General features: G+C 46.0%; 1 protein-coding gene across 1 annotated transcript; it reads left to right on the top strand.

Moving 5' to 3' along the window:
• The first annotated feature begins 14,261 nt into the window (after positions 1-14,261).
• LOC123190217 (cationic amino acid transporter 8, vacuolar) lies at positions 14,262-16,403 on the top strand. The gene has a single exon (XM_044602820.1). It carries the CDS (start codon positions 14,352-14,354, stop codon positions 16,134-16,136), a length of 1,785 nt encoding a protein of 594 aa, XP_044458755.1. The 5' UTR covers positions 14,262-14,351; the 3' UTR covers positions 16,137-16,403.
• The last annotated feature ends 4,919 nt before the right edge of the window (positions 16,404-21,322 follow it).

Genomic DNA, 21,322 nt, shown 5'->3' with positions numbered 1-21,322 from the left:
ACATCCAAAGAGTTTACTAGTGTCACTAAACTAGTTCACATCATCATGTGATTAAGACTCAATGAGTTCTGGGTTTGATCATGTTTTGCTTGTGAGAGAGGTTTTAGTCAACGGGTCTGCAACATTCAGATCCGTATGTACTTCGCAAATCTCTAGGTCATATTATAAATGCTGCTTCCACTTGGAGCTATTCCAAATGGTTGCTCCACTATACGTATCCGGTTTGCTACTCAGAGTCATTCGGATAGGTGTTAAAGCTTGCATCGATGTAACCCTTTACGCCGAACTCTTTATCACCTCCATAATCGAGAAACATGTCCTTATTACTCCAAGGACAATTTTGACCGCTATCTAGTGATCCACTCCTGGATCACCTTTGTACCCTCTTGCCAGACATGTGGCAAGGCACACATCAGGTGCGGTACTCAGCATGGCATACCGTATAGAGCCTATGACAAAAGCATAGGGGACGACATTCGTCCTTTCTCTTTCTTCTGCCGTGGTCGAGCTTTAAGTCTTAACTTCATACCTTACAACTCAGGCAAGAACTCCTTCCTTGACTGATCCATCTTGAACACCTTCAAGATCATGTCAAGGTATGTGCTTATTTGAAAGTACCATTAAGCGTTTTGATCTATCCTTATAGATCTTGATGCTCAATGTTCAAGTAGCTTAATCCAGGTTTTCTATTGAAAAACACTTTCCAAATAACCCTATATGCTTTCCAGAAATTCTACGTCATTTCTGATCAACAATATGTCAACAACATATACTCGTCAGAAATTCTATAGTGCTCCCACTCACTTCTTTGGAAATACAAGTTTCTCATAAACTTTGTATACACCCAAAAACTTTGATCATCTCATCAAAGCATACATTCCAACTCCGAGATGCTTACTCCAGTCCTTAGAAGGATTGCTGGAGCTTTGCATACTTGTTAGCATCTTTCAGGATTGACAAAACCTTCCGGTTGTATCACATACAACCTTTCCTCAAGAAAAATCGTCGAGGAAACAATGTTTTGACATCCTATCTGCAAGATTTCATAAATAATGCAGTGATCGCTAATATAATTCCAATAGACTCTTAGCATCGCTACGAGTGAGAAAGTCTCATCGTAGTCAACTCCTTGAACTTGTCGAAAAACATCTTAACGACAAGTCGAGCTTTCTTAATGGTAATACTTACCATCATTGTCCGTCTTCCTTTTAAAATCCATATGTACCTAACAGCCTTACGACCATCAAGTAGTTCTTCCAAAGTCTACACTTTGTTTTCATATATGGATCCTCTCTCGGATTATATGGCCTTGAGCCATTTTGGAATCCAGGCCCACCATCGCTTCTCCATAGCTCGTAGGTTCATTGTTGTCTAGCAACATGACTTCCAAGACAGGATTACGTACCACTCTGAAGTAGTACACATCCTTGTCATCCCACGAGGTTTGGTAGTGACTTGATCTGAAGTTTCATGATCACTATCATAAGCTTCCACTTCAATTGGTGTAGGTGCCACAGGAACAACTCCCTGTGCCCTGCCACACACTAGTTGAAGAGACGGTTCAATAACCTCATCAAGTCTCCACCATCCTCCCACTCAATTCTTTCGAGAGAAACTTTTCCTCGAGAAAGGACCCGATTCTAGAAACAATCCCTTATTGCTTTTGGATCTGAGACAGGAGGTATACCCAACTGTTTTTTTTGGTGTCCTATGAAGATGCATTTATCCGCTTTGGGTTCGAGCTTATCAGCTTGAAACTTTTTCACATAAGCATTGCAGCCCCAAACTTTTAAGAAATGACAGCTTAGGTTTCTCTAAACCATAGTTCATACGGTGTCATCTCATCGGAATTACGTGTTGCCCTATTTAAAGTGAATGTGGTTGTCTCTAATGCCTAACCCATAAACTATCGTGGTAATTCGATAAGAGACATCATGGTATGCATCATATCCAATAGGGTGCAGTTATGATGTTCGGACACCATCACACTATGGTGTTCCAGGCTGTATTAGTTGTGAAACAATTTCCACAATGTCTTAATTCTGTGCCAAACTCGTAATTCAGATATTCATCTCTATGATCATATCATAGATCTTTTATCCTCTTGTCACGATGATCTTTCAACTTCACCCTAAAATTACTTGAACCTTTCAATAATTCAGACTCGTGATTCATCAAGTAAATATACTCAACATCTACTCAAACCTTTCAATAACGATATCCACTACACGCCTCAGCACTCATTGGACTGCACACATCAAAATGTATTACTTCCAACAAGTTGCTTTCTAGTTCCATTTTACTGAAAACGAGGCTTTCAGTCATCTTGCCCATGGATTTGCATGTCTCAAGTGATTCAAAATCAAGTGAGTCCAAACGGTCCATTTGCATGGAGTTTCTTCATGCATATACACCAATAGACATGGTTCGCATGTCTCAAACTTTTCAAAAATGAGTGAGCCCAAAGATCCATCAACATGGAGCTTCTTCATGCGTTTTATACCGATATGACTTACGTGGCAGTGCCACAAGTAGGTGGTACTATCATTACTATCTTATATCTTTTGGCATGAACATGTGTATCACTACGATCGAGATTCAATAAACCATTCATTTTTGGGTGCAAGACCATTGAAGGTATTATTCAAATAAACAGAGTAATCATTATTCTCCTTAAATGAATAAACGTATTGCGATAGACATAATCCAATCATGTCTATGCTCAACGCAAACACCAATCTCGATGGTAGAGGGAGCGTGCGATGCTTGATCACATCAAGCTTGGGAAAAACTTCCAACACATATCGCCAGCTCACCTTTAGCTAGTCTCCGTTTATTCCGTAGCCTTTTGTTTCGAGTTACTAACACTTAGCAACCGAACCGGTATCTAATACCCTGGTGCTACTAGGAGTACTAGTAAAGTACACATTATAATGCATATCCAATATACTTCTGTCGACCTTGCCAGCCTTCTCATCTACCAAGTATCTAGGGTGGTTCTGCTTCAGTGACTGTTCCCCTTATTACAGAAGCACTTAGTCTCGGGCTTGGGTTCACCTTTGAGTTTCTTCATTAGAACAGTAGCTGATTTGATGTTTCATGAAGTATCCCTTCTTGCCCTTGCCCTTCTTGAAACTAGTGGTTTCACCAACCATCAACAATTGATGCTCCTTCTTGATTTCTACTTTTGTGGTGTCAAACATCGCGAATATCTCAAGGATCATCATATATGTCCCTGATATATTATAGTTCATCACGAAGCTCTAGCAGCTTGGTGGTAATGACTTCGGAGAACCATCACTATTTCATCTGGAAGACCAACTCCCACTCGATTCAAGCGATTGTTGTACTCAGACAATCTGAGCACAAGTTCAACAATTGAGCTTTTCTCCCTTAGTTTGCAGGCTAAGAAAATCGTCGGAGGTCTTATACCTCTTGACGTGGGCACGAGCCTGAAATCCCAATTTCAGCCCTCGAAACATCTCATATGTTTCGCGACGTTTCAAAACGTCTTCGGTGCCTCAACTCTAAGCCGTTTAACTGAACTATCACGTAGTTATCAAAATGTGTATGTCAGATGTTCGCAACATCCATAGACAACGTTCGAGGTTCAGCACACTGAGCGGTGCATTAAGGACATAAGCCTTCTATGAAGCAATGAGGACAATCCTCAGTTTATGGACCTAGTCCGCATAATTGCTACTATCAACTTTCAACTAAATTTTCTCTAGGAACATATTTAAACAGTAGAACTAAAGCGCGAGCTACGACATAATTTGCAAAGACCTTTTGACTATGTTCAGGATAATTAAGTTCATCTTATGAACTCCCACTCAGATAGACATCCCTCTAGTCATCTAAGTGATTACATGATCCGAGTCAACTAGGCTGTGTCCGATCATCACGTGAGACGGACTAGTCATCATCGGTGAACATCTTCATGTTGATTGTATCTACCATACGACTCATGCTCGACCTTTCAGTCTCTTGTGTTCCGAGGCCATGTCTGTACATGCTAGGCTCGTCAAGTCAACCTAAGTTTTTAGCGTGTGTAAATCTGTCTTACATCCGTTGTATGTGAATGTTAGAATCTATCACACCCGATCATCACGAGGTGCTTCGAAACAACGAACTGTCGCAACGGTGCACAGTTAGGGGAAACACTTTCTTGAAATTATTATGAGGGATCATCTTATTTACTACCGTCGTTCTAAGTAAACAAGATGCAAAAACATGATAAACATCACATGCAATCAAATAGTGACATGATATGGCCATCATCACTTTGCTCCTCTTGGTCTCCATCTTCGGGGCTCCATGATCATCATCGTCACCGGCATGACACCATGATCTCCATCATCATGATCTCTATCATCGTGTCTTCATGAAGTTGTCTCGCCAACTATTACTTCTACTACTACAGCTAACGGTTAGCAATAAAGTAAAGTAATTACATGACGTTTATGTTGACACGCAGGTCATAAATAAATTAACACAACTCCTATGGCTCCTGCTGGTTGTCATACTCATCGACATGCAAGTCGTTATTCCTATTACAAGAACATGATCAATCTCATACATCACATATATCATTCATCACATCCTTTTGGCCATATCACATCACATGGCATACCCTGCAAAAACAAGTTAGACGTCCTCTAATTGTTGTTTGCTTGTTTTACGTGGCTGCTATGGGTTTCTAGCAAGCACGTTTCTTACCTACACAAAACCACAATGTGATATGCCAATTGATATTTACCCTTCATAAGGACCCTTTTCATCGAATCCGATTCGACTAAAGTGGGAGAGACAGACACCCGCTAGCCACCTTATGCAACTAGTGCATGTCATTCGGTGGAACCAGTCTCACGTAAGAGTACGTGTAAGGTCGGTCCGGGCTGCTTCATCCCACAATGTCGCTGAATCAAGATTGGACTGGTAACGGTAAGCATATTGAACAAAATCAACGCCCACAACTACTTTGTGTTCTACTCGTGCATAGAAACTACGCATAGACCTAGCTCATGATGCCACTGTTGGGGAACGTAGCAGAAATTCAAAATTTTCCTACGTGTCACCAAGATCTATCTATGGAGAAACCAACAACGAGGGGAAGGAGAGTGCATCTACATACCCTTGTAGATCGCTAAGCGGAAGCGTTCAAGAGAACAGGGTTGAAGGAGTCGTACTCGTCGTGATCCAAATCACCGGAGTCTAGTGCCGAACGGACGGCACCTCCGCGTTCAACACACGTACAGCCCGGTGACGTCTCCCATGCCTTGATCCAGCAAGGAGAGAGGGAGAGGTTGAGGAAGACTCTATCCAGCAGCAGCACAACGGCGTGGTGGTGGTGGAGGAGCGTGGTACTCCAGCAGGGCTTCGCCAAGCACCGCAAGAGATGAGGAGGGACAGGGGTAGGGCTGCGCCAAGAAGGAGAAGAACTCGTGTGTCTTGCAGCCTCCAATACCTCAAGTATATATAGGGTAAGGGGAGGGGCTGCGCCACCACCTAGGGTTCCCTCCCTAGGGGTGGCGGCAGCCCCTAGATCCCATCTGGGTGGCGGCCACAAGGGGGAGAGGGGGAGGCGCACCTGGGGTGGGCCTTAGGGCCCATCTGCCCTAGGGTTTGCCCTCCTTCCCTCTTGGAGGCGCCTTGGGCCTTGGTGGGGGGCGCACCAGCCCACCTGGGGCTGGTCCCCTCCCACACTTGGCCCATGCAGCCCTCCGGGGCTGGTGGCCCCACTTGGTGGACCCCCGGACCCCTCCGGTGGTCCCGGTACACTACCGGTAAAACCCGAAACTTTTCCAGTGACCAAAACAGGACTTCCCATATATGAATCTTTACCTCCGGACCATTCCGGAACTCCTCGTGGCGTCCGGGATCTCATCCGGGACTCCGAACAACATTCAGTAACCACGCATATCTATTCCCTATAACCCTAGCGTCATCGAACCTTAAGTGTGTAGACCCTACGGGTTCGGGAACCATGCAGACATGACCGAGACGTTCTCCGGTCAATAACCAACAGCGGGATCTGTATACCCATGTTGGTTCCTACATGTTCCATGATGATCTCATCGGATGAACCACGATGTCGAGGATTCGATCAATCCCGTATACAATTCCCTTTGTCTAGCGGTATGATACTTGCCCGAGATTTGATCGTCGGTATCCCGATACCTTGTTCAATCTCGTTACTGGCAAGTCTCTTTACTCGTTCCGTAACACATCATCCCGTGATCAACTCCTTGGTCACATTGTGCACATTATGATGATGTCCTACCGAGTGGGCCCAGAGATACCTCTCCGTTTACACGGAGTGACAAATCCCAGTCTCAATTCGTGCCAACCCAACAGACACTTTCGGAGATACCCGTAGTGCACCTTTATAGCCACCCAGTTACGTTGTGACATTTGGCACACCCAAAGTATTCCTACGGTATCCGGGAGTTGCACAATCTCATGGTCTAAGGAAATGATACTTGACATTAGAAAAGCTTTAGCATGCGAACTACACGATCTTGTGCTATGCTTAGGATTGGGTCTTGTCCATCACATCATTCTCCTAATGATGTGATCCTGTCATCAATGACATCCAATGTCCATGGTCAGGAAACCGTAACCATCTATTGATCAACGAGCTAGTCAACTAGAGGCTTACTAGGGACATGGTGTTGTCTATGTATCCACATATGTATCTGAGTTTCCTATCAATACAATTATATCATGGATAATAAACAATTATCATGAACAAGGAAATATAATAATAATCAATTTATTATTGCCTCTAGGGCATATTTCCAACAAATACATGCTATCTTGAGAGAAGCCACTAGTGAAATCTATGGCCCCCGGGTCTCATTCCTATTATATTACATCTCTTTTATTTACATTGCATCTTTTTTACTATTTTTCAATCTTTACTTTCCAATCTATACAACAAAAATATCAAAAATATTTACTTTACTATCTCTATTAGATCTCACTTTTGCGAGTGACCGTGAAGGGATTGACAACCCCTTTATCACGTTGGTTGCAAGGTTCTTGATTGTTTGTGTAGGTACTAGGTGACTTGTGCGCTGTCTCCTACTGGATTGATACCTTGGTTCTCAAAATTGAGGGAAATACTTATGCTGCTTTGCTGCATCACCCTTTCCTCTTCAAGGGAAAACCAACGCATGCTCAAGAGGTAGCAGCCTCCTCCGACCAAGTGGGTGGAGGCGGGGAGCGCTTCCGCGTCCGCTCCGGGTCCGGCTTGGGCTCGACGGGCGACGGCGGCGGCGGTGGCGGCATGAAGAGCGGCGTGTGGACGGAGTCGCCTGCCGCAGACAGGGCAAGGGCTTGCTCTAGCCCATCCTAGTGCGCGTCCTCCTCGAGGCGGCTAGCCTCTAGCGCGTACTGCAGGGCCTCCTCGAGGGCGGCTTGGTACTCCGCCTCCGCCTCCATCTCCTCCGGCTCTGCCCACGGGGGCAGCGGTGGGAACGACGGCGGGACAACATCGACGCCTACACGTCGTTGCTCCTCGTGTTCGAGGGAAAACCATGCCTCCCAGTTGGAAGAGTCAATGGTGTACTCAGGCATCCACCGCTGCTCCGGCGTGAGTTGCGCGCAGCACCTGCGCACCTCGTCGTTGTGCGCCCGCTGGCTCCGCGGAAACGCCGGCACCGGGATCCACTTCGGATCCAGGTGCCGGTGGTGCGGCAGCGTGATACCAAGGTAGGGCAGTGGCTGCCTGTACTCCCAGTGCCAGTGCACTTGGTGCACTGGGGATGTGCAGGCACTGGTGACCTGGGCGGAAACACGCCCGTGCCGGGAGGAGGGGGAGGAGGAGTACGGGAGGACGAGGCGCAAGGGGTGCCCTTGCCCTTGCCACTGATACTGCCGCCGAAGAGACCCATCGCTTGCTAGGGTTTGTTGTCACCAGCGAGGAAGCAAAGGGAGTGGTGGGGGCAGATGTGGATGGAAGTGGATGAGACCGGCCCCCACCGCACGCGTGCTTAAAATAGGACGCTTCCACTGGTTGACTAGTGGGCCCACTGTTGTCATGAATAAGACGATGGGCGGCGATTGGGTGGCCTACAGGTGGGGACATGGCGGACGCCGAGGAGATGCGTGGCGCGGCCGCTTCGCGTCCGTGCCGACGCATTTCAGGTGCAATTTTGGGTCGGAAATGGGTCGGCGCGGACGCCACGCGGACAAGATTTGGGTTTGGGTCGGCACATTGGGCCTCCACTTTTGTCCGCGCCGACCCAAACGGACGCAGGCGGATGAAATGGGTCGCCTCATTGGAGTTGCTCTTAGTGGCAATAGTAGCAAGCTTGGAATAGCTAGGTCTGAAATCATCATCAGATTCATCATCACTAGAGTCGGATGAGGAATATTCGGGTACCTTTGCACCTTTTGCCATGAGGCATGGTGCTGAAGATGATGGTTCAGGTTCGAAAGTCATCGTTTTGAGTGATTCCTTGAACTCATCAAACCAAGGATCATGACGAGTTCGATGACCTTCATAGACGTCAGAGATTCGGTCCCAGATAAACTTCGCATTGCAAAGATGCATAATGCGCCTGAATTCATCTCTGGATAGGCAGGAGCAGATGATATCCCTCGCCATGGTGTCCAACCAAGTATACTTGCGAATATCATCAGCATGCGCCATCTTGCATAGACTCGGTAAGGCCAATCTCAGTGACGATCTATAGCTCGTTGTTCATCGCCATGAGGCGCTTCCTCATCATGGCCTTCCACTTGGGATAATCGTGACCGTCAAAGATGGGTCATGATACTTTCTTCATACCTGCGGTCAACATAACTAAAATTTTAGGTGGTTAAACCAAAGTCACACAGAACAAGGGAGTACCTTACTCCGATACCAATTGAAAGTGCGTTGTGTCAACTAGAGGGGGGTGAATAGGCGATTTTTACAAATTCGTCACTGAGAAAATTCAACTTGAGTAATTTCCTAATCAACAAACTACAAGCAACGGAACAAGTACTCAGGTGCATGCATAACAAAGTTGTGGCATAGTCATCATGATGAAATGAAACATACACAGAGCATAGGTAGCGTGTAAACAGGATAAGCAGGCTGAAGACAAAGTGACTGAAGAAATAGGATTGAGGAAATTGAGAAAGTCTTCAATCAAAGTCTTTAAACAGTAACGATCAATTTCATGAACACATGCATGAGGAAATGAAAGGGTTGAGGAAATAGAACCAGTAGCTTGGTGAAGACGATGATTTGGTAGACCAGTTCCAACTGCTGTGACAGTTGTACGTCTGGTTGGAGCAGCTAGGTATTTAAACCTGAGGACACACAGTCTCGAACACACAGTCCTCACCGTATTCTCCTTGAGCTAACGCCACACAGACCTCGCCCAATCACTCGTGGTAAGTCTTCAGGTGACTTCAAACCTTCACAGACTCAGTCATTTGGCGATCCACAATTCCTCTTGGATGCTCTAGACCATGACGCCTAACCGTCTGAAGGATGCACAGTCGTCAAAGGTAACAAGCATCGATTCCACACAGAAACAATCTCTTCAGTGATGCTCAATCACTTTGGGTTGTAGGTGTTTGGGTTTGGGGTTTTTCTCACTTGATGATTGTCGCTCAAAGTCCTCGGAGGAGGTGATGCTCTCAATGACAAGTGTCAGTTTCTCTCGAAGCAGCCAACCAACTAGTGGTTGTAGGGGGCGGCTATTTATAGCCTAGGGAGCAGCCCGACATGATAAGACATAAATGCCCTTCAATGATATGATCGTTAGGTGGATAGGATATTTTGAACAGTTGGCGCATAGCACAGCAATGGTCGGACGTTTGAGCTCTCAAACTCCCCAGGGCTATCATGTTCCTTTTTTGTAGGCAATCCGCACTGACGAATTCCTAACTCCCCAGTCAGAACAAATTCCTCAGCAAATAGAAGATCTTCGTCTCTGTCACTGAAGAAATTGACTGAACTGTATGAGATTTCCAATGGCTTAACTCGAAAGGATTGGGTAGGTGTAGGATTTTGAGATGAACATCACTTGAAAAGTGTTTCCTTAGTTTTACCTGGACCCCCCTTTAACAGTATGGTGTTTCCTATAACTCAAGAAAGAGAAAATTAAACTAAAAAACAAAAGTCTTCACGCTTCATAATCTTCGCATCAATATCAAAGTCTTCAAGGTCACACCAATTTCGTCACTTTCAAAGACTTCGAGAAAACCAAAGTCTTCAAATGAAGACATTCATTTTTAGGGGTTGACTTTCATCGTAAATATTAAACTCCTCATAGACTTATAGAACCTGTGTACACTCACAAACACATTAGTTCCTTAATCTGTAAGTCTTCAATACACCAAAATCACTAAGGGGCACTAGATGCACTTACAGGCGCCACCACCACACCAGAGCCACCTTCCTCGCCGCCAACAGAAGCCAGCAGGATTAACACTAGTAATATTGTTTTGCATCACGTTAGACATTATTCATACACACTAGTAATATTGTTTCTATACAAATTTAACATTTTTAGAATACATTATTAACATTTTCAAATATAATATTAGCATTTTGACGGAAAATAATAAATAATAAATAAACATGATGCAGCTTGTGGTTACTAGGCTCGCTCCAGGTGAGTTGTGCCTGGGGGTCACAATAAGCGCCACATAGCCCCGCCCTGAGGACAACTCAAACGCGTGGACAAAAACTGATGCAGATTTTGTCCGCTTTTTAGCCGTTTGGGTTGGCCGAGCAGACACTCATGTCCATTTTTTGATTTGGGTCAGCTGTGTGCGCAACGCTAGGCCCACACAATTTTTGCATGGACTAAAAAAGATAAGTTAAAAAACATGGAGCAAAATTTAACATAAACATTAAACGACAGGTCAACCGCTGACGAAAGTCCACTTAGGCATTAATAAAACATAAATTTAAAAACTAAAAAAATGTGTCTCCACTCAGCACGCTGCCCTAGGCGTCGCTATCGACGCCATCATCACCTGTGAGGTCAACAAAGGCTGGTGGCGGCCCAACCCAAGGAATGTGGTATGCCATGTCGCCCGCGCCAACTCCTCCGCCGTCTGCATTGCTACGCGGTGCACGCGCTCCTCCCGCTCCTGGCGCTCTTCCTCTTCCTCCTGTGCCCAGCAGGCACAACGCGCTCCTCCTTGTGCTCGGCCTGCATTTGGCACTTGTCGTCGGCGCGCTCCTTCGCCCGTCAACGCTGCCGCCAATGTTCCAGTTTTATTTCAAGGTGAACCCCCTTTCCGCTTCTTCCCTCCCATGCAAATACTTGTATAATCATCGATTTAATTTGCTGCTAGTAGTACTAGAAAGGGTTGCGGAAAGCCTATGTAGGATAATAGTGCTTGATCATAGTGTGCTATATACTTGCGTGGTCTTGTTGTTTTAACTCATGGAAATTTTATAAGAAATGTTTTCAGATTTTCCTCCCTCCCCCCCCCCCCCCCCCCCCCCCCCCACACACAACCAAATGTGGGAATTGGCCGGGATGGTGGATTTACCATCACGTGGTATGGATTACTACCCAAATCACTAAATTACATGTTTAAAACTTGTTCTAAGTTTGCCTTGCTCTATATATGATTTTTTGGAATTTTTGCCATGGACCATGGCAAATTTTACATTGCATGTTTTTTTAACATAGTACAAACGCAAGCGCTCATATATACACGCATGCACTTACCCCTGTAAACGCACACACACACATTCTATCCCTATAAGCACTTCTGAGAGATTGAGCTGACATATCATCTTGAGATTTTACGAAGTCACTGTGGACGCCTCGTAGTCGACGGGAACGTCTCCTCCCACTAAACGCACATCGCTAGAAATCCTGAAATAAATCCAGGATAAATGCGAGCACCAGGAGTTGAAGCCTGGTGGGCTGAGGATACCACTATCCACCTAACCATTCAACCACAGGTTGGTTCGCATTGCATGTCTTTTTTGGGTACTCCCTCCATTTACGTATACAAGGTCACAATGGAATATGTGTTTTACATCAATACAAGGCCACCAATAGTAATCGAGGAAAGAATTAATGATATTTCCTCGTACTAGCAACCTGTTTAATACTTGCATGCATGCGGTCATAATAACACTAGCTACTTCCTCCACTCAGTTTTCTTGCATGCATGTTGCGTATTAATGATCCCGGTAAAAGAAAAGAAAAGCTGGCTTCTCATGTGTGCATTAAATTTTACTTTGATACATGTAATTTGAGTTTGTGGCCTTGTATACAAAAATGGAGGGGGTACAACACAATGGCAATTTTTCATCCTCGTGTTTTCCCCCTATTTGACCATGGTTATTTTACTGTACATACAAAGACAAATTTATTGAGCATACTATGGCATTTTGTGTAAAAATCGCATTTAGAATGCATATACCATGCGTTTTTTATTTTTTAAGAGCATGACATTTCTTTGTTATTAAGAGCATGGTGTTTTTATTTAAAGAGCATGCCTTTTTTTTGTAGTGCATGCTATTTTTATTACAAAGAGCATGCCATTTTTTTTGTACAAGCATAACACTTTTATTTAAAAGAACATGACACTTTTATTATAAAGAGCATGTTATTTTTTTTCTTTAGAGCATTGCTATTTTCAAATAACATGGCATTTTTATTACAAAGACCATGTCATTTTTTTTGTAAAAGCATGACACTTTTATTTTAAAGAGCATGTCATTTTTCTATGGAGCACGTTTTTTTTCAATTTATGGAGCATGTCATTTTTTTGTACAAGCATGACACTAAGAGCATACCATTTTTATTATAAAGAGCATGATTTTTTTCATTTTATAGAGGATGATTTTTTTTGTAGAGCATTGCATTTTTTATAGAGCATGGCTTTTTCCCATTTTGTAGAGCATGTCATTTTTATTACAAAGAACATGACATTTCTTGTACAAGCGTAGCTATTTTATTTTAAAGAGCATGCCACTTTTAATTTAAAGAGCATGTCATTTTATCTATAGAGCATGGCTTTTTTCATTTTCTAGAGCATGTCATTTCTGTTACCAAAATCATGGCATTTCTTTTATAGAAGCGTGGTAATTTCTTTTTTTTCTATAGAGCATGGCTTTTAAAAAAATTAGAGCATGGCATTTTTTATTAGTAAGAACATGACATTTTTTAGCATATCATGCTAAAAAAATTGTATGTAATTTTTTATGTACAAACATTGCAACCACTTTTTTTGTGTGGATACAACAATTTTAAATCTGGATATGGGAATTTTGATCATGATGGCATTTTGGTTTTTACGTCATTGCATTTTTTGCAGCGTTGTTTTAACTTGTTAAAATTAGGTCCAAAATATAAGTTTTTACGTTTTAGTACTGTCACATAAAAAAGGGCTTTTTAGGCCCAATTTAAAGGTGTAAGGGGGCGAAAGGGTTGGTATTACCAGAGTGAATTTTTCTCATATATAGATAGAATAAAAAAAATATTTGCACGAATCTTAACGTAAAATTAATGACATAGAAATTAGATGTGCAATATTTGAAGCACATATAGATGTGCTTTAGTAAAACTGATAGAATAAAACGTTCCCACGGAACATCTGTTCGCTGGGCGTACCTCCACAGCTGTCGTTTCCCGTTATCAGGGTCCAAAACATATTGGTTCTTTCCTAATATATTTTTTGTCGAGATTCTTTCCTAATAAAAAAATACTTTTTCTTCAAGTATACCATATATATACTCTGTACTACGTACGTATTTGGCTCTATATCTATACAAATACAACGTACTTATTTGACCTCCTATGCGGTGCCCCTCGCATCAAACGGACCAGAGGCATGCAGCCAGATCGAACGGTCGCCGCGCCGCACGGCAAAACAGCAGTTGGTGCGTGTGCTCAACGGAAACGAAGTACTCCCTCTGTCTAGGTATATAAGTCACGTTACAAAAATCAAATAGTCTCTAAACACATAGACGTGTTGTTTTAACTATCATGTTGTTTTGTATTTTTTGACATAAATAAAGAAATCAACCAATAAGAGATGTGAGACGTGTATGCTTTTAATGACTTGAGACTATCAAACATGACATGCAGTGGTTAGTTCGTTGCATGCAATGGTATTAATTAGCAAATAAACATTAAGTTTTTTCGTTTTCCTCTTCACCTTGGTTGCGGTGCACAATCTAAGATGACTTATTCACCTGGACGGAGGAAGTACTATTTAGAAAAAAAAATTCAGTTTTTCGGTAGTTTGTTAGTTGAGATAATATCGGAAACGAATTACAATCCTCTCATAACTCGTCTATATTCACTCGTCAAATCCCAGCCTTTCCCAGCACTCGCGTCCAAGTTCCAATCCCAATTGCGTGCGCGGCGATGGCGGCTGGGGAGCAGCCGCAGGGCCGGCGGTACTGGCGGTGGAGCAAGGCCGATTTTTTCCCGGAGCCCTCGTTCCAGAGCTGGCGCGCGTACGGCGGCGCGCTCGCGGCCACCGTGCCGCGCCTGCGCGACCGCGTGGCCGCCCGATCGTCCGAGGCCGTCGAGGCGGGGACGCTGCTCGCGGAGAGCGAGAACCCGCTGCGCCGCTGCCTCTCCTGGGTCGACCTCGCCTTCCTCGGCTTCGGCTCCGTCGTCGGCTCCGGCGTCTTCGTGCTCACCGGCCAGGAGGCGCGCTTCGACGCCGGCCCGGCCATCCCGCTCGCCTACGCCGCCGCGGGCTTCTCCGCCCTGCTCTCGTCCTTCTGCTACGCGGAGCTCGCCACCGAGATCCCATCTGCCGGGGGCTCCTTCTCGTACCTGCGGGTCGAGCTCGGCGACATGGCGGCGTTCCTCGCCGCCGGGAACATACTGCTGGAGGCCGTCGTGGGGGCGGCCGGCCTGGGGCGCTCCTGGACGTCCTACCTCGCCGCGCTCTTCGGACTCGACACCGACGCGCTCCGCATCCACGTCCCGGCGCTCGCTGAAGGTTTCAATCTGCTCGATCCCATCGCCGTCGTCGTCCTCATCTGCACCTCCGCCCTGGCCATGTCCGGCGCGCGCCTCACCTCCACCATCAACTCGCTGGCGTCCGTGATCGGCATCGTCATCATCGCCTTCGTCATCGGCGCGGGCTTCTCGCACTTCCACTCCAGCAACCTCGTGGAGCCGACCTTCTTCCCCTTCGGGGCCGCCGGCGTGTTCCGCGCGGCGGCGGTGGTGTACTGGTCCTACACGGGCTTCGACATGGTGGCCACCATGGCGGAAGAGACCAAGAACCCCGGCCGGGACGTGCCGCTGGGCCTCCTGTCGTCCATGTCGGCCATCACCGTGGTGTACTGCGCCATGTCCCTGGCGCTGGTCGGCATGCAGCGGTACAGCGAGATCGACCCCAACGCCGCCTACTCGGTGGCGTTCGCCGCGACCGGGCTCAAGTGGGCGCGCTACGTCGTGGCGCTCGGCGCGCTCAAGGGCATGACGAGCGGCCTCCTGGTGGGCGCGCTGGGGCAGGCGCGCTACACCACGCAGATCGCGCGCACGCACATGATCCCGCCCTACTTCGCGCTCGTGCACCCCAGGACCGGCACGCCCGTGTACGCCACCATGGCCGTCACGCTCGGCGCCGCCTGCGTGGCGCTCTTCTCGAGCCTGGACGTGCTCGCCTCCGTCTCCTCCATCAGCACGCTCTTCATCTTCGCCCTGGTGGCCGTCGCGCTGCTCGTCCGCCGCTACTACGTGGCCGGGAAGACCCCGGCCAGGCAGCTGCGCACCTTCCTCGCCTTCCTGGCGCTGGTGGTCCTGTCGTCCATCGGGCTCTCGGCGTACTACAACTCGCGCTACGCCAGGCGGTGGCCGGGGTACGCGGTGTTCGGCGTGGGCTGGGCGGCCGGCGCGGCGGGGCTGGCGCTGGCGGCGAAGCAGCAGCGGCAGCCCAAGGTGTACGGCGTGCCGCTCATGCCGTGGCTGCCGGCCATGTCCGTGGCCACCAACCTGTTCCTGATGGGGTCCCTCGGGTCCATGGCCTACCTGCGCTTCGGCATCTGCACGGTGGCGATGCTCGTGTACTACGTGCTCTTCGGCGTGCACGCGACGTACGACGTGGCGCACTCTGCGACGGCGGCCGACGTCGTGGCCGAGAATGTCGAGCAGGGGAAGATTGTGCCAGGGTCCACGCTGCCGGCATGAGACAGTGAGACTGGAGTGGGATTCTAGTTGGGGATTTGTTCTTTTATAAGCCATTGCCATGTCGGTCTGAACTTTTAGGCTATATTTGGGGGCTGGTTACTCGAATTGTTTGCACTGTTAGTTGAGGCAAAGATTCCAGAGTCAGATTTTTTTTTTTACTCGTGAGCAGTGCTTGTTCCATAGCTAGTACGTACTGTACAATTTATCATGTTTTCTGTAGAAGCTAAAACATTTTTTATTCAATTAAGCTTTGCACCTGTGTGATCATTCATTGTTAAAGGGTCTTATTGAAAGAGCAAGGTTAAGAAAATGGAAGTCGTTGTTAAGGCATGGTGAATGCATAGCCTTAGGATGATGCCTCACATGCCATGTAGAATCGGATAACAGAAAAGGTAGGTTCGGATGGGGAAGCGGGATCCTCTCCAGGAGGAGGATGCTTAAGAGACAAAAAGTGTGGTCCAATGCATAAAGTTGAAAAAGTTAAAATGAAGAGCAGGGATGCATGTGTAGTAGGAAGAAAATCCTATACGATCAGGTCGTATACTTCTGATCGGGAGACCCATTCGGTTTAGCAACACGTGGCAGCGCGAATCTCGGCGCAACAATTTACCTTCTTCCCTGATTTCCTTTGCCAAATCTTGACTCCATGCTCGGTGTGCTCGTTCCTGACGACGACGGCTTTGCGGCAAGATGGCGGTGCCACGACCAGGCGGAGGCAGCCAGCCAGCCAGCCAACTCTATTGCCGTAAGTCAGCCTGAGTAGATGGAGTTACGCCGGCGGCGAGCAGCGCGGTTGCCCGGCGTCAACGAGTCTGGCCTCGACCGACGGGGGCGAGCAGCGTCATTGTGCCGGTGTCGAGGAGTTTGGCCACGACCGACGGGGCAAAGAGCCTTGACGGATGTTGTAGCAGGGGGAAATCGCGCCGACGGCGAGAAGTGTGGCTCCGCCGGTCGTCGGTGATGGAGCACCAGCGGCAGGTCCGAGATCTGAACCGTAAAGAGAATTACAACGACGGTTGGTTTCCCGACAGGGAATTGCGGAAGAAGGTATACTACTAGCTCGTTGCAATTGCATTGAGATGCGCACTACCAGGTGTCGCTCGATTAAGTGGGTCTCCCGATCAGAAGTATACGACCTGGTCGCATAGGATTTTCTTCATGTGTAGTAAGAGTCATTTTTCATTTTTTGATGAGGTTCACTAATAGTAGCTTACATTGGGGAGAAAAAAATCAACACATATGCTTCAAATTACTTTTTATCATGAGGTATATGTATCCATATGCCACCATTGTACATGCCCTTAGTATTTTTCAGCTGTGACGCCGTATTCTTTTGAAATGAGTGACATCATGCCTTTTAGCATGATTAAAAGGCTGAAAGCTGTGTTTGATAAAGCAGTACAGCACTAGTACTTTGTCAGCACACACATCACTAGCATTACAGATTGGCACATATGTTCTCACAAAGATTATGTATTCGCAACGTGGTTTAAGAACAGAGCACCTGCTCCTCGCTTCCATGACTCCATCCCAACTTTTACTTGATTCTGCACAAGTACAAGGAAGAAAAGAAAGAAGGTTTAAGTCACTGTGAAATGATTCATCTTCAATCTTTTCCGAGTATCCTCAACTTCTGGTGTTGTTCTTTTCGTCCTGTACTAAGACCAAGTTAAACTTGTAAATGATCTCTATGTTGTGCAGAATATGTTGGATTGTTTCCCTGCAAAAAAATGAGAGACTAGGCTATGTTGGATTGCTGTCGATCCTTAAATGGTTTTGTGGATGTTTTTTTTACCCCACTGGAGTAGTAGATTAGATATCGGAAGAGGATTTGTAGCACTAGAGTGCTCCACACCCCCTATGGAAATTAAATTTAAAAAAAAATACCAGGATTAAAAAAAATGTTTTGGGATATGAAACCTGGATGCTCAATCTATTTTCGTGTGAAATTTCATGAAAAAATACCAGGAAAGGGATTCATGGCAAAAAAAGACAAAAGAATTCATATGTATAGAAAAAATTTGTTTCGATGGATTTTAGTTCGGACTGTTTTTTCTTCGCCACGGGTACATTTGCTGGTATTTTCATACAAAAATTACATACGAGAGTAGATTGGGCACCCAAGTTTGAGATTCCCTGATTTTTTTTGTATTTTCATGGTATTTTTTGAATTTAATTTTCGTAGGGGGGGGGGGGGGCTGGGGTGGAGCACCCAAGTGCTCATGTGTATTTTTCATTAGATATCATGATTTCTAAGTAAAAATATCATCTATCCTTAAGGATTACCTGTCCTTTTTTAGCATTTGCATGACCTTTTTGTGCATAAATTTAATGAGGTGGGATGGTTCAATAGAGTATGTTGTTCCCTCCGTTTCAAATCATTCAAAGTAATAACTTTGTTCTGAGTAAAAAAAGAAAAATTTGACCAAATTTATTGGAAAATATATCAACATCTAGAACACCAAATTAGTTTGATTGGATTTTTAAAACATCGTTTCGTATTACAAGTGTCAAGTTAGTCCTAATAGTATGAAAATGCACATATGGGTCTAAAAATTTTGTAAGTGTATCCCACAGTCCTATCTGCACTGACACTGCATCAGCTTTAACTTGCCCAGGTAGCAAGGTTGACTACTGTCATGTGGCAATCTTCTGCACAAAACCACCCCCAAACGGTCATCCCTTTTAATTTTGTGACCCTCATCCTTGCACATACCCTTTCCCTTACCTTCATCTCCACCTCCGACGGCCACAATCTACCCGCATACCCAAACGTCGTGAACATGAGATGAGTCAGCTCTGACGACGCGCAATGAACAATTGTAACCTCGCCGTCCAGGATGGATCGTCTGTGTTGGGTGGAAGTGGGGATGAAGTCGTGCAGACTTTCATGTCGAGTAGAAGGTGGCAGACTAAGGCTGGAGCCTGCATGTTGTTCCCTGCCACCGTTGCCCTCCAGCGTGTGATGTCGACGCCACACCCTTCAGTGAAGGCAGCCGTCGCCGCGTGGAAGGGGGCGGGGGCCGTTGTGTGGGAGAGTGAGGCCGACAGCGATGTAGATGCGGGATGGTGGTGGCTAGATTGTGCAAGGGATTGCTGGCTAGACGACATCCCCGCAGGTTTCATGCAAATAGGATGGCCCCAAAATTAAAAGAGAGAACCTATTGCGTGTTTTGCGCAAAAAAAATGCCACGTGGCAGTTGTCAACCTACAACCCGTGCAAGTCAAAGCTGATCCACCGCAGATAGAACTGCGGGTGACACACTTAGCAAAATTTTAGGATCCACATGAGCATTTTCATAGTATTATGACTAACTTTTTTTGTGGGACTAACTTGACACCCTATAATAGTTTTATTAGGACTCATGGTGCATTTTACTCTTCGTACTATGTTTTTTTTGCGAATATCGTACTATGTATAGTTTTTTTAGAGTAACTTGTGAAGGAAAAATATGTCCTAGAGGCAATAATAAAGTTAATATTTATTTCCTTATATCATGATAAATGTTTATTATTCATGCTAGAATTGTATTAACCGGAAACTTAGTACATGTGTGAATACATAGACAAACAGAGTGTCACTAGTATGTCTCTACTTGACTAGCTCGTTGAATCAAAGATGGTTAAGTTTCCTAGCCATAGACATGAGTTGTCATTTGATTAACGGGGTCACATCATTAGAGAATAATGTGATTGACTTGACCCATTTTGTTAGCTTAGCACTTGATCGTTTTAGTTTACTGCTATTGCTTTCTTCATGACTTATACATGTTCCTATGACTATGAGATTATGCAACTCCCGATTACTGGAAGAACACTTTGTGTGCTACCAAACGTCATGACGTAACTGGATGATTATAAAGGTGCTCTGCAGGTGTCTCCGATGGTGTTCGTTGAGTTGGCATAGATCAAGAATATGATTTGTCACTCCGATTGTCGGAGAGGTATCTCTGGGCCCTCTCGGCAATGCACATCACTATAAGCCTTGCAAGCAATGTGACTAATGAGTTAGTTACGGAATGATGCATTATGGAACGATAAAGAGATTTGCCGGTAACGGGATTGAATTAGGTATTGAGATAACGATGATCGAATCTCGGGCAAGTAACATACCGATGACAAAAGGAACAACATATGTTGTTATGCGGTTTGACCGATAAAGATCTTCGTAGAATATGTAGGAACCAATATGAACATCCAAGTTCCGCGCTTGGTTATTGACCGGAGACGTGTCTCGGCCATGTCTACATAGTTCTCGAACCCGTAGGGTCCACACGCTTAAAGTTCTGTGACGATCGGTATTATGAGCTTTTGTGTTTTGATGTACCGAAGGTAGTTCGGAGTCTCAGATATGATCACGGACATGACGAGGTGTCTCGAAATGGTCAAGACGTAAAGATTGATATATTGGACGACTATGTTCGGACACCGGAAGTGTTTCAGGAGGTTTCGGACATATACCGAAGTACCGGGGGTTACCGGAACCCCCCGGGGAGTATATTGGGCCTAATGGGACTTAGTGGGTGTGACGCCCGGATAGTTACGCTACAGTAATCCTTCGCTAATGATGCCACGTCACCTTGATCACTGTGGCTAATCTCGCATTAGTTCGAAAACGATTCGAATTCAAACTTGAATTTTTGGCAAACAAACAAAGTTTTCAAACTTTAAAACAAAAATGTTCGGACCGTGTCAAATATTGCATAGATAATTATGGTGAAGTAAACACATTTTTAGAAAATGTCTAAATAATTTAAACTGATTTAAAATAGAAAAGAATTAAATAAAAAGTAAAAACAAAACAAAAGAAAGGAAACCCCCGCGGCTCCCCATGGGCCTTGGCCCATCCCACCCATCCGGCCGACCCTACCGAAACGGCCCACCCGACCCTCCTGCTTAGCCCCCTCCCCCAACCCGAACCCTAGCACCACTCCCATCCCCCCCCCCCCCGCCGCCCCCACGATCTGGATCGGGCTCGATCCCGATCCCGTCGTCCCCATCCCACGACCCCCACTCCCTTCCCCACGGTCCACTCCTCCCTTTCCCCCCCGATCTGGATCGGGGGTAACCGACCCAACGCCGACGCCCGTCTCTCCCTTCGATCCAGAGGGCGTCGCCATCGTCGTTACCTTGTCCACGGTCGCCGCATGGCCATCGTCCTTCCCGCGCCCAGAGAGTCTGACCGG

The sequence above is a fragment of the Triticum aestivum genome, chromosome 2A (assembly GCF_018294505.1).
Source record: "Triticum aestivum cultivar Chinese Spring chromosome 2A, IWGSC CS RefSeq v2.1, whole genome shotgun sequence".
Taxonomy (NCBI): domain Eukaryota; kingdom Viridiplantae; phylum Streptophyta; class Magnoliopsida; order Poales; family Poaceae; genus Triticum; species Triticum aestivum.
Note: the sequence above shows the minus strand (reverse complement) of the source record. Positions and strands in the feature narration are given on the sequence as shown.